Raw genomic sequence first — 12,404 nt, forward strand, 5'->3', positions numbered from 1 at the left:
ATTTTGACACAGAACAAATGTACAGTGTCCCTTGGCTTCTTAATTTAATTTAGTCACCAGAATTCGCTTAAAACGCTTCTTTGGCTACCTGAATGGTCAGATCTTCGCGCAGTTGCATGAGCCCTCGTCTGTTGCATGGACTGAAATCGCCAATTTTTATTCTTTACACAGATCCATTATTGTAGTTTTATGTGCTGAACAGTCTACAGTGCACATCTGTGAGCGAGTGAGTGAGTGAGTGTTTGGGGTTTAAAGTCGTACGTAACAATTCGTCAGTCATATGACGACGAAGGAATCCTTAAAGTGAGTGTGATATGGACGGATTAGGACGGATTTCCACCGCACTTTTACCTAGTGCTCCTTCACTGAGAGACCCCTGCGCAGTATGGATTGACCGAGTCCAACAATTTGCGGTCAAGCCATGGTGCATGTGTAGAGCTAATGTTGTTACGTTGTCACTCACTAAAGGCAAATTTGGTAGCGAGTATGACAGATTTTACTGACTGCTGGATATACATGTAGGCTGCTGGCTAAAACAAATAGTAATAAATATAAATAATATAATATAAATAAATTGCTGCATTCTTTTCTCCAGTATTTCTAACATATGGGATTTATGTATATACTTGTGTAAGTTGGGATTTGGTCCATTTCATACATGTCATCAGGTATGTTCTATTTATTTGGTGGGGTTACCGGTAGGCCTTTGCTCGTACCTCTGGAGAGGATGCCAACATAAACTCACAACAACCGCATGATGAGAGACTCATAAGACATTGTAGTGCAGTAGAAAGCTAACCACTCGTCCACGGAGGCCGCTGTTGTAATGTAAAGGAAAGGACAAGCCAACATACGAAATGCGGACAAGTAGCGCGACTGTATTTCAAAATGTTTTAAAAATCGAATTTTTGCTCCTGATAAATCCAGTATCATTGGTATTTGGTTGATGTGCGTTGCCATATTAAGCCCATGCATTCAGGTTGGACTTAATCGAATACCATGCAGGCATCGATACATCACCTTTTGATCGGATTAGCTATATATGTATGTCACTTGCAAGGCATCTTTCACCCGGTTTTTGATGCGTCTTGTATGAAGGTCATGGCTTACGATTACGATTGTTCCCCTTTATAGACGCCAAACAGCAGCTAGGTATAGGCCAAGGCGAAACGCCAGCTGCAGGGAAGAAGGAGAGAGAAACTACAGAACATTACACATCTAGAGAGGACGCCAAAGCTAAACTACAAGCACACCGAGAGAAAAGTAAGCATGCGTGTAATGGCAACTAGTTCTAGTACACGATGATTGGCTGTAGTACTTGGCATGTAGATTTTGCTTAGCTGAATAATTTGCAATGCCCGAAAATGTAGATATTAGTTCATGTCTACAAAAAAGGTGTACGCTTCAAAATAATTATCTATCATGCATCTGCTTGCAATTTCAATCAGCCAATCAGCTAATCGGCATCGAATCTGCATCCCTGGCCTGTACGACGCATTGGTGCATTACATTAAATCCATCTATTATTATACGAGAAGTAAAAGAGCGGTAATAGCTGATAAGATATAGTGACACACTGGTTGAAAAGAAGTTAGTAAAGAATGTCTTCCTTGGTTGGGCATATCATTGCCGAAGTCAAGCCCAATTAAATGCAGTTATATGCGTAGAGGCTTTGAGAGACTCACTCTTAATTCCTGAGACGATATGTTAACAAAGAAAATGTTTGGAATTGAGCTACTGACAGATTGATCTGTAATCTAATGCCAACTGTTTTGTATAAGAACTGAGCATTGTAAGTCGCATTGTGTTGTATTATAAGTCAACCTTTACTTCCCTGTATACAGAGGAGGTTGAAAAGACAAGCAAGAAGCCAGAGTCCCCGGATGAGAACGAAGTTTATGTTCTCGTAAATGAGAACGACGAAGAGGAAGAGATTCTTGCGGACGAGGAGGCGGAGGTGCAAAGGGATAAACCAGGGCAGAAAGTAAAACATAAAAGTAGCACTTTAAATCTGGAAAAAGATGAACTCTAATAGTTTTATATAGTTTCACTGTTCGTCTGCATGCTTCAGCGGCGTGCGGACTGGCGGATTATATAGGCTGCAGTATATACTTCTTTTAAACCTTCTACTGAATGTCCTCATCGTTTTCGTTTTGACACATTATAACCATCCTAACCCAGTACACAGTGTTCTGTTATTTATTTAATTAATTTATTTAATTGAAATTTATTTGGTTATTTGTTTGCTGTTTTACGCCATACTCAAGAATATTTAATCGAGATATATCTGTTTATTTGATTGTTGTTTAAGGCCGTGCATATACAAGAATTTTTCACTTATATATAGTATGGTGGTCAGGGCCAGGGAACATGTGTCGCCTTTTGGTTTTAAAACAGAAAAATAAAAACTTTGAACGGACGTCCGAACCGGTCGAAGCTTTGTTGTTAGGTCCATATGGAATGACCGTCAAACCGAATAGGCCGATCACGTGGGTCTATATATACGGCACATGAGTGAGGGAGATTGTTTACGAGGCCTTTCAGAGTAGTTATATTAGGTTTTGATTTTTATTCGTATAAATAGTAAATTAAAACTGATAACATTTTTAGTTTCTTCTTAATGGTTCTACAGAACTTGCGCATGTAACTTCTTATGGAAAGTTGCTTATGTTAATTATTTACTTTATCGCATTGTGGCTTGAAATCAGGGAAAATAAAACCTTTAAATGCACATCCGAACCAGTCGGAGATTTGTTGTTATGTCCGTTTGGAATGACTCTGCATTTCAACCCAAATGAGCCTGACACGTGGGTCTACGGCATTACAAGTGAAGGAAATTGTTTTACGGCTTTTTTTTTCAGAAATAGACCTGAATTTCCCTCTGGACTGTTCAGTGCTGAGTTACCTTGTTCGACAATTCGAATTACAAATGTCAGTATCCTGCTCGTTTTCACTGACATGAAAACATTTCATCAAACAAAAAAAGTACAGTCCGTTGATCTGCTTGAACAGGTATTAAAGAAAATGTCCATTCTGTTAAATTTCACAAAAGTAAAGCGAGCATTGCATTTTAAATTTTCAAAAAAAATTTTGTTTATTTCTTTATTTATCTTGTTTTTTATGTTTTTGTTGGCGGGTAGGTAGTGGGCGGGGGCATAACATGACGTCGACAATACATACTGTTAACCACGCTTGTACGGTCAGTTCAGTTATGGTTTTCTGGCCATGTGACCATTACTTCAGAGGAAGATCCCTGGTTATGACCTACGTGAAGTTAGCGCATTTGCAAATTATCAAATTACACTCTAACCCATAATGCCATTATAGAGCAAAATTTAGTACATAAACTGATTTGTAGCAACACCAAGTGAAATTTTAATTAAAATATTTCCGATAGCTTTACGTCTGGAGCCGAAAAACAATCGAAATTTCAGTGTAAAGGATACTTCCTGTTTGACTCTAATTTATGCACACTCAAAAAATTAACCTGTTAAATGTAACAGAAAGTTTGTTGTCTGAGTAATGCTAGAACTTATTCTGTGAACACAATATTTTGTCATATGCAACATAATCTCCTGTTAGTCTAATAGAATGGTTATGTTGAATTATACAGCATGTGTGTTATAATTAACAGAATAGTATGCTGCTATAACAGAATATTTCCTGGCATCACTGAGATAACAGACTTTGTGTTAAATTTAACAGATAAATTTCTTCAGTGTGCCAGTACAGGACAAGCGAATATGGTCTCCTCGACGTGGAAGGATGATCGTAGCTTGGTAGCTTTCCTTATAAAGAACTTCGGATAGGATGTTTTAAGATCTGCTGGACAGTCCGTAACATTTTTCTAGGTGTGGTTGTTAAGGTTGGCTATAGGGTTTAACACCGCCGTAGCAGCGTTTGTTGTGTAACCCGATATCACTGAACGGAGGGATTTGACGAGGTACGAAACAAGATTCAGCGGTATTGGGTTACACAACAAACACCAAGACGAACGCGTTAACGTGCATGATCAGCATTGGTTATTATTATAATCATCCCTAATCATCTTGCTTAGATTATTACAATATACGGCAAAACTTTCCCCTCCTCTCAATGTTTGTGGTGCCTATTTGACAATAATTTGTCAACGAGGCTTGTTTGGGGGTTTGCTCAGTGTTCGACCAGTCTGTTATGCAAGTGTGTACCATCACACCTGGGAAAGTTGGTCAGCAACTTGCAAGCCAAAGTCAGTGGTTTACCCCGGGGACTTCTGTCTCCTCCACGCATGCATAAAACTCACGGCCATCTTGTAAGTCAAGAGTATGAAGTTAAAATACTGTCAAATAAATAAATAAGTAAATAAATAAGATCATAATCTTCATATGTTAATTTGCTTGCCGTTTCCTTATGGTATAGAACTAAGCGAAACGGTGTTCCAATGATAACTCATTTGGTTTGTTACAATAACACGTGTTGATAATCATTTATCAGACTTACCTCTGGATGACGTCGCCTTCGGAAACAGATGCAGATCTCTTGTGAGAGTGGGTCCCACACTGGATGGGGAAATTTTCGTTACACATGTAAGTTTTATGAAAAAAAAAACATTATTCAGCTTCGTTTGCGAAGAGTACGGCAACAATATTTAAAACATGTAAAAATGAATATCAAACTTAAGATTTGTCATGAAACGCACATTAACTTTTATTACAGTATGTTTCTCTAATTCTCTACTTCTAACATAAAATGGATATTTCAGCTGCTATTAATTATTTGGAGTTTTTTTGTTTGGAATCTAGCATCATACAATCTGAAATAGTCTTTCTTGCAGGGGAAACCAAAAGGGACAGACACATACAGGAAGATCCTTCTTGGACCTATAACCACAACATTTGAGGCAATCAAGCGTGTTATAAGTACATACCTGGAAATTATCAACTTCCCCAAAAGTGCCCAAAACTGGACCGCAAAAGTGGGGCAGGACGGCACCCCAGAGTTCGTTGGGGTTACCACAGAAGCCATCAGGTTTGCGGTTGTGTTGGTCCCCGGCGAGGGCATCAATCTCCAGGTCCAGCGTCTGGGACCAGCCAGAGGCCTGATCCGGGAGGTCTCTTACCAGACCTACCATGTCACTTACAGCGGGTTTGTACTCCGGGATGAGGGTACAACCCTCCTGTATGGTTCCGGGTAGGTCCGGTAAGACACGAATTGTTCAGAATGAAAAATAACAAGAGCTCCCATATGTCTGGAACTATTACCAAATGTACCTATACATATACAATCACTAAATACCCGTTTTGTCTTAACCAATATATATGACCTCCACATGACGACCCATCAGCACATTCAAGATATTTCTGCTTCTGTACTATAAAGCCAATCTTAATACCGTCGGACTTGACCACGCCACATTTTATTACTCTGAATTTACTCAAACTGTAAGTCTTTCATTCTGAACAGTTACCGGTTATATAAGCTGTCTAAATGAAAAGTTTAAAGAAAAATTGAGAATAAATTTACAAGTGTATTGCTTTAAGAAACTAATATAAACTTAGCTTTAGTAAAAATGTCCTACCTGATAAGTGGTTATTTGCCAAGCCAGTTTCTGACAAGCTTATATAACTGGTTCCCGGATTCTGTCTTCATAGTCCGCACCTGATGGTTCCCTGGGTCACTCCATATCAAGCTATTCGAATTACTGTTAGCGAGTTGTCTGTCCTGTTGTCTATTTGTGCGCGTGTCAATTTATCACCAAAATATATACTGATTTTCTCACATCACAATGCAAGGTTGTGTTTTGGATGTCCAAACTTGAGTTTACTCTCTTCGCCTAGATGATGTATCTAAACTAATAATTTATAGGAAATATTGTATGAAAGACACTTAATTGTATATATCATTTTGATGTTCTGTTTTCCTCCAGTTTCAACTCTATAGTATATTCTCGAATTCAGCTCTCGCTGATTGGTGGATTTAGGTGCCCAGATGGTTTTTCATGTACCTGACTTATAAGGCGGCAGTTTGCTGATATTCGGTTTCCCATAACACATAATGACATTATTTTGTTTAAGAAATACGGATTTTTTTGTCTAGTCTCTAGTCTTTTGTATTAGTGTCCAGTGCTGGCATTGCTATATGTACATTTCGGATGGTTTAGTACATACCACACTGTAAGGACGGTTTCGAGCCAGCTGTTATTTTTGGTGAAGTTATCCCCACCGAGGTGAGTTGGACTGAAGTCAAAATTTTAATCAATTAATTTGGTATGCTCCTTTCCATTATTTTAGCGGAAATTTGTTGATCAATAACTTACCCAGATTTTACGTTGATTTGAAATTTGGTTTTAAGTCTAAGTTCCCTCCAGTCATCCCGGGGCCTGGGGTCTGTTTCGAGAAGCTTACTTAGCCAAGTTTGCCCTTAACTACCATGACAACCTATGTTGTAGAGATATGAAATGCACTTAGTTAAGGGCTGCTTAACACTAAGTATGCTTCATGAAATCGAACCCAGGTTATACCGAAATTGGATGTCCCGTTATAGCAGTGTCCCGGCTGGCTTTGGTTTTATCGACAACCTCCCACACCCAAGGTGAACTGACTGTAAACTCTAGCTGGTTTGACTGCAGCTTTACAGTATAAGGTCTACCCTGTGCCTAGTCAGGACGGTACATGCATGGTTAACCAAGGGGACTACGGTTTATTCTAGTAATTGACAAACTTGACCGGTACAGGTTGAATCCAAGCCCAGGACAGAGAATTCCAGACTAGGTTTATACGACCTGTGGCTCGTTAGACATTGGTGACTAACGTTTTAAACGCTTGATGGACAGCTTGGGAAGGCCTTTAGTTGCGATTAAAATAGAGATGTACCTAATACCTCCGTTGAGATTACAACTCGAACAGACTTGGGCGCCATATTTTTTTACAACGGCGACGTTAAAAGCGAGGCTCGTGCATTACGTCACCTGATCTGAGATGGCTACTTTCGCTTTATGTAAACAACTGCACGCGATGGCGAACATCCCGAACTGTTGAGCAGTGTGCTATTTACAGGCTTCGTGGGTATTATTATCGCCTCCGTCCGTGCTCAAGCTGAACCATGGCAATTTAAATATATTTACACACTTACCACTTGATTTTGCATAACAGAATTCACGGGGAATGCAATAATAATTATCGCGCGTTCTTTACTGTCTTCTGGACTCTGGGTGATACAGGTTTAGGCTAAAAGTACTGAAAATACTTATTAAATATCTCATACTTCTCTATCAACAGTTATCCCCAAATTTGGGGGGAAATCACTGCGCTGATGGCGCCCACCTATACATAAGCCTTGTCTCGGTACCGTAGGATCAAGTAGAAAGGCGCGTGATCTGGTACGTTTTAGTTGAAGGCCATTTTGTTTCAACCAGTATGGCGTGTACTTCAATAAATCGACCTCACACATGGAGAAAAGTATTTAGTAGTTTAACCAATGATAGTGGTTTGTGCCAGTTTTCCTTCACCAGTAAAACTGACCACAATGTTATATGTATATAGGCCAAAGTTAATAACCAAGTCTTGCGTCGGCCCTATACGCACAATTAAACAACAATCAATCCGCTTTTTACTCACTCTGACGTATGTTTAAAGCGTTATTTTACTTTCTAACTCTGAACATCGGGTACTGATTGCGCCAGTCACGCAGAGGTTACTCTAATTTCCCAATATTTTCAAAATTCCCTAACACAGATTATGACAGTAGCCTGTCCCAGAGCTAATGATAAACAGGGTTACGTTACAGGAATCGTGATCATGGCAGAGCGGAGGTTGTCCTTTACTGGAAGGATGATTTATTGAGAATTCAAAGAACACTCCATCTATGAGTAGAAAACAAAGGTCTCCAGTATTTGGAGACATTCAATTACTCCACCGTGTGGATATAAGGTGATATTATCCACAGGAGATATATAGGGAGATTTTGGTGACTGACATTTCATTGGGAAGATGAGGGAAGAGCTTCAAACGTTAAGAAACTCTAAACCAGCAAAGTTTCGTCAAATCTGAGCAATGCATGCCTTGGTATTTATTAATATTTAAAGTAAAGGAGTACAGTTTTCTCACTATGATGTCCTAAGATCCAGTTTTAGAATGTCCCCTATTCTGTTTTCGACTGTCCCGCGAATAGAGTTTTGCCAACAATCCCAAGAACAATTCTCTCTCCAATATGACATCGCTCAAATTCTTACGAACTCAGGGATTTACTTAGGACTATACTTCAATTACACAATTAAAATGTTCTTGAACTTTATTTAAATTTGAAGATACCCAAACATAAAGACCTGAAACATCCACATTGTGGCCTGCTACCAATCCTTAAGTATAACCCAGTTTTCGGCATGACCCTCTGTAACTGTTTGACCTGACAGTCCTAGCAGGGCCCAGTGTTTCGCTTAACAGCTAAATTCAGTTTTAGCATGACCAATTGTTTGGCACAGCCCAGTTTTCTGCATGACTCAAACTGAGACTAAACCTGTGTCTCCCAATGTCAAAATCCTTGCATCCACTGTCAGGGTTGAGCTGGCCAGAAAACCCTTCCTTCTTCATTCTTTCAGTTTTCACAATCATCAACTACACACTGGTGTTTACGTTGTGTCATGTCAAATATAGCTTACAATGAACACACAACACAAAGTCCTGTTTAAAAAGAATTCAGTCAGATGTTGACATAAAGGAAAGCATTTAATTAGTACAAGCATTACTGATACCATATGGCATGGAAGGTGTTACACACCATATATATGTATCCATATGCAAGTATATATAGAAAATCAGGCACTTCAGAGTCACAAAAAGTCACAAGACTTATGCATAGGGGATATTTTGAAAAACAAGTGCACACATTTATAACTATTTCGCTGATACATGTAAAACAATACTAGGCTCAAAAAGTATACAAAATCTGCAATCCATAATAAAACACCTTTCTCTGATACCTACAATGAATGTAAAGGATATCACAATTGCAAATCAGCAATTTATTGGGCAAGAATAAAACATGTCCAAAGCTTCATCCATCTTGATAAAATAATGATAGCATTTTTTAGCTTACAACACCTATTACTCTTTTGAATGCACATGTAACCAAATTAGATACTAGTAACAAACAAATTAAGCACAAACAAACTAACAGTTACTATTAAGTGAGACCATGCATGTAATTTGCAGAAAACGTGTACCTGCAGCATACATGTTATATCTTCACAGTGAAATCAATAAAAATATTCCGAAGATCATACAAAGACAAGAACAAATCTATTCTTAGAATAGTAAAGACAAAATGTATTTCAACTTTAATCTTATTATAAATACTTGATGTACATATATGTGTTAGTAAAAGAAACAAATATATATATAGCTACATATTTATGTTATTATTAATATAAGGCTTTACAACTTTATAGATTTCACCCAGGATAACACAATGTTGAAATCCTTGGTACATAATCCTTAAAACGAAACCCCAGATGATACAAATCTGCCAAACGGACACTGTAAAACTTTTCTCATGATTAACGTGAAGCATTGCTGGAAGCTGTGGATATTATGGCTAAAATGAACAAGATACAACACAACAACAACAAACAAAGCATGTTTTGTAATTACTTAGACACTTTTTGCTACACTTACTACATGAGGATATGACACACATTTTAACAGTCAAAAAGAAACTCAACACTTAGACGAGAATACATTGTACCACAGACATGTACATGGCATGAGGTTCTGGAGGCCATCATCAGACAGTAACAAAAAAGTGGTGAAGGGAACCCCTTCTACATGTACATTCCTCTGGGTTTGTATTAAGACATAACTGTACATGTGCATTCCTATGAGGTTGTATTTAGATATAACTGTACATGTACATTCCTATAGGGTTGTATTGTTTATATATTCTTTGCTCAACTACAACTGATATAAAATATATAGCTGTCTAACTTTTCGACAACAAAGGTCAAATCTTAATGCAAAGGATATATTGTTTTAATACATGTACATTAAAGTGGAACAGACATGCAAAAAAGGATCACTGAAGACATTCTCTATGAATATGTTCACAAATATTATGCATCACATGCCCAGTACATATGCTTTCAAAGGCTTGGTCAATGTGACAAAACTGTTTTAAATGGCTCCTTATTCGGAACAGAACACCTTTCCTAGCTTCTTGTTACATTATTCATGTGTATTCATAATATAAGAGAAAGAAAAACCTCTTTTTCTAAGTTGTATAGCATTTAATGCTTTCTTGATGTACTACATGTGTGCATGTAGTTTGGACAGTCTCTTCTAGGACAATTACTGTATACTTCTTTAAGAAGTACTTGTAGTTCTTGGCACTGACACCAGACATATGGCTCTCCATGTCACTGGTAGGGGGACGATCTCTCCTGACGTATGGCCTGATGGAGGACAGCCGCAGACTGCTTACAGAGGATGTCCTCTGGGAAGTCTTGAAGGTAGAGATCAGGCTGTGTCATGACTGTGGCAGCCATGCCCTCATACAGAGAGGATTCCACATGACCCATTAACATGTCACGCAATCTACAGAAAAAACAACATAAACAAACACATGATATCTGTGACAGTCACCATGGCGTTTGTGTCTACGACCAGACTATCAAGATTTTCTCTTTCGTTCACTGTCAGAATTGCAAGCTTTGTATGTGAAACTTGTCCACCTTAAATCTCATCTGTGCTTGATGTCAACAAAGTTGCCTTGTGATGCCTTATATATAGCTCAAGGAGTCCCAAAACAAAAATATGGATTACTGCTTCTGTGATATCAAGTATGAAGATGACTAAAAATAACATGACAGCATAGCTTCAATCAAGCAATCAAATGATATATCATTCTGCAGTTACTTGCTACATATAGGTGTTTACTTATTTATTTTGTAGCTGTTTGGTTGTTTACACCATAATGAAGAATATACATGTAGATTATATACTGCTTACGACTCATAGTTGTAGGTGGGTTCAATAATAATAATGAAGTCTGCCTAGACTTTAGTCTGCCTAAATATCATTATTTATTATTATCACCACAGACATGTAAAAGGTTTTACACTAAGAAAAAGGTGAAACACTGACGTGGTGATGTCTCGACTTCATTATTATACATGTAGATGTTGAAAAAAGTCTTCAAATATAACATTCTAAAGTTGCTTGCCTGAAGTTCACTAAAACCCCCCCCCCCCTCCCCCACCCCACAACAACACAGCCTAGCTGCTAGCTTGTTGTCAATGTTTATTTTTTATAATTATTGACTGCTGTTTAATTCCACCTGGTGTCAATAGCACCATTTCTTTTATGATACAGTTGACCGACAGCTGCCATGATATTGTCACCAAATATTTACTTTGTGTTTATATGTACATGCACATAATGTCTGGAATATGTGTGTGTGTTTATATGTACATGCACTTAATGTCTTGTATATGTGTGTGTGCTTACAGACACTATGTGTTCATAGACACCAAAAGTCTGGCATGTGTGTGTGTATAGACACCAAATATCTGGAAATCATGTATCTGTGGTATATGTGTGTGTTTATGGACACCACATATCTGTGGTATATGTGTATGTTTATGGACACCACATATCTGTGCTATATGTGTGTGTTTTTAGACACCAAATATCTCTGGTATATGTGTGTGTTTATAGACACCAAATATCTGTGGTATATGTGTGTGTTTATAGACACCAAATATCTCTGGTATATGTGTGTGTTTATAGACACCAAATATCTGTGGTATATGTGTGTGTTTATAGACACCAAATATCTGTGGTATATGTGTGTGTTCATAGACACCAAATATCTCTGGTATATGTGTGTGTTTATAGACACCAAATATCTCTGGTATATGTGTGTGTTTTTAGACACCATATATCTCTGGTGTATGTTTGCGTTTAAGGGAATGTCTTACCTCATCTGCTCCATCTCCATGAAGTCCTCAGCAGTCCTGTCTTGTGACACAGCGATCCTCAGAACCAGACAATCATGGAGCTGCTCAATAAACAGGTCCAGTTTGTTGCCCTTTAGCTTCTTCAGGTACTTCTTTAGTAATTCCTCCTGTTCTTGAGTCAATTCTGTCAGGAATACTTCATCCAGACCTTCAAATGCATCCTGAAAACAAAACCTGCCAACAGTCAGTTCTGCCAGGAATGCTGCTTCCTGACCTTCAAACACACCCTGAAAACAAACAGTTCCATTACAGTCCTGTCAGGACTTTCAATGCACCCTGAAACATTGTCAGACTCAAAAATGTGACGAACTGTACATCTAACTTGACCATGCCACTGAAGGCTCATTTCAACTGAAACTGGCTCATTTCAACTGACAATCACAATGAGAACTATATGATGTCATAGTGTATTTAT

At 38.2% G+C, this 12,404-nt stretch overlaps 1 protein-coding gene across 1 annotated transcript in view; it reads right to left on the reverse strand.

Annotated features, from left to right (window-relative positions):
• Positions 1-8,327: 8,327 nt before the first annotated feature.
• The window catches only part of LOC135461803 (E3 ubiquitin-protein ligase rnf213-alpha-like), a 132,250-nt gene continuing 128,173 nt past the window's right edge, over positions 8,328-12,404 (reverse strand). Inside the window, 2 exon segments of the mRNA XM_064739048.1 lie at positions 8,328-10,565; positions 11,951-12,150. Of these exon segments, the coding sequence (XP_064595118.1) occupies positions 10,388-10,565; positions 11,951-12,150 (378 nt within the window). The 3' untranslated portion in view covers positions 8,328-10,387.

The sequence above is a fragment of the Liolophura sinensis genome, chromosome 1 (genome assembly GCF_032854445.1).
Source record: "Liolophura sinensis isolate JHLJ2023 chromosome 1, CUHK_Ljap_v2, whole genome shotgun sequence".
Lineage (NCBI taxonomy): Eukaryota > Metazoa > Mollusca > Polyplacophora > Chitonida > Chitonidae > Liolophura > Liolophura sinensis.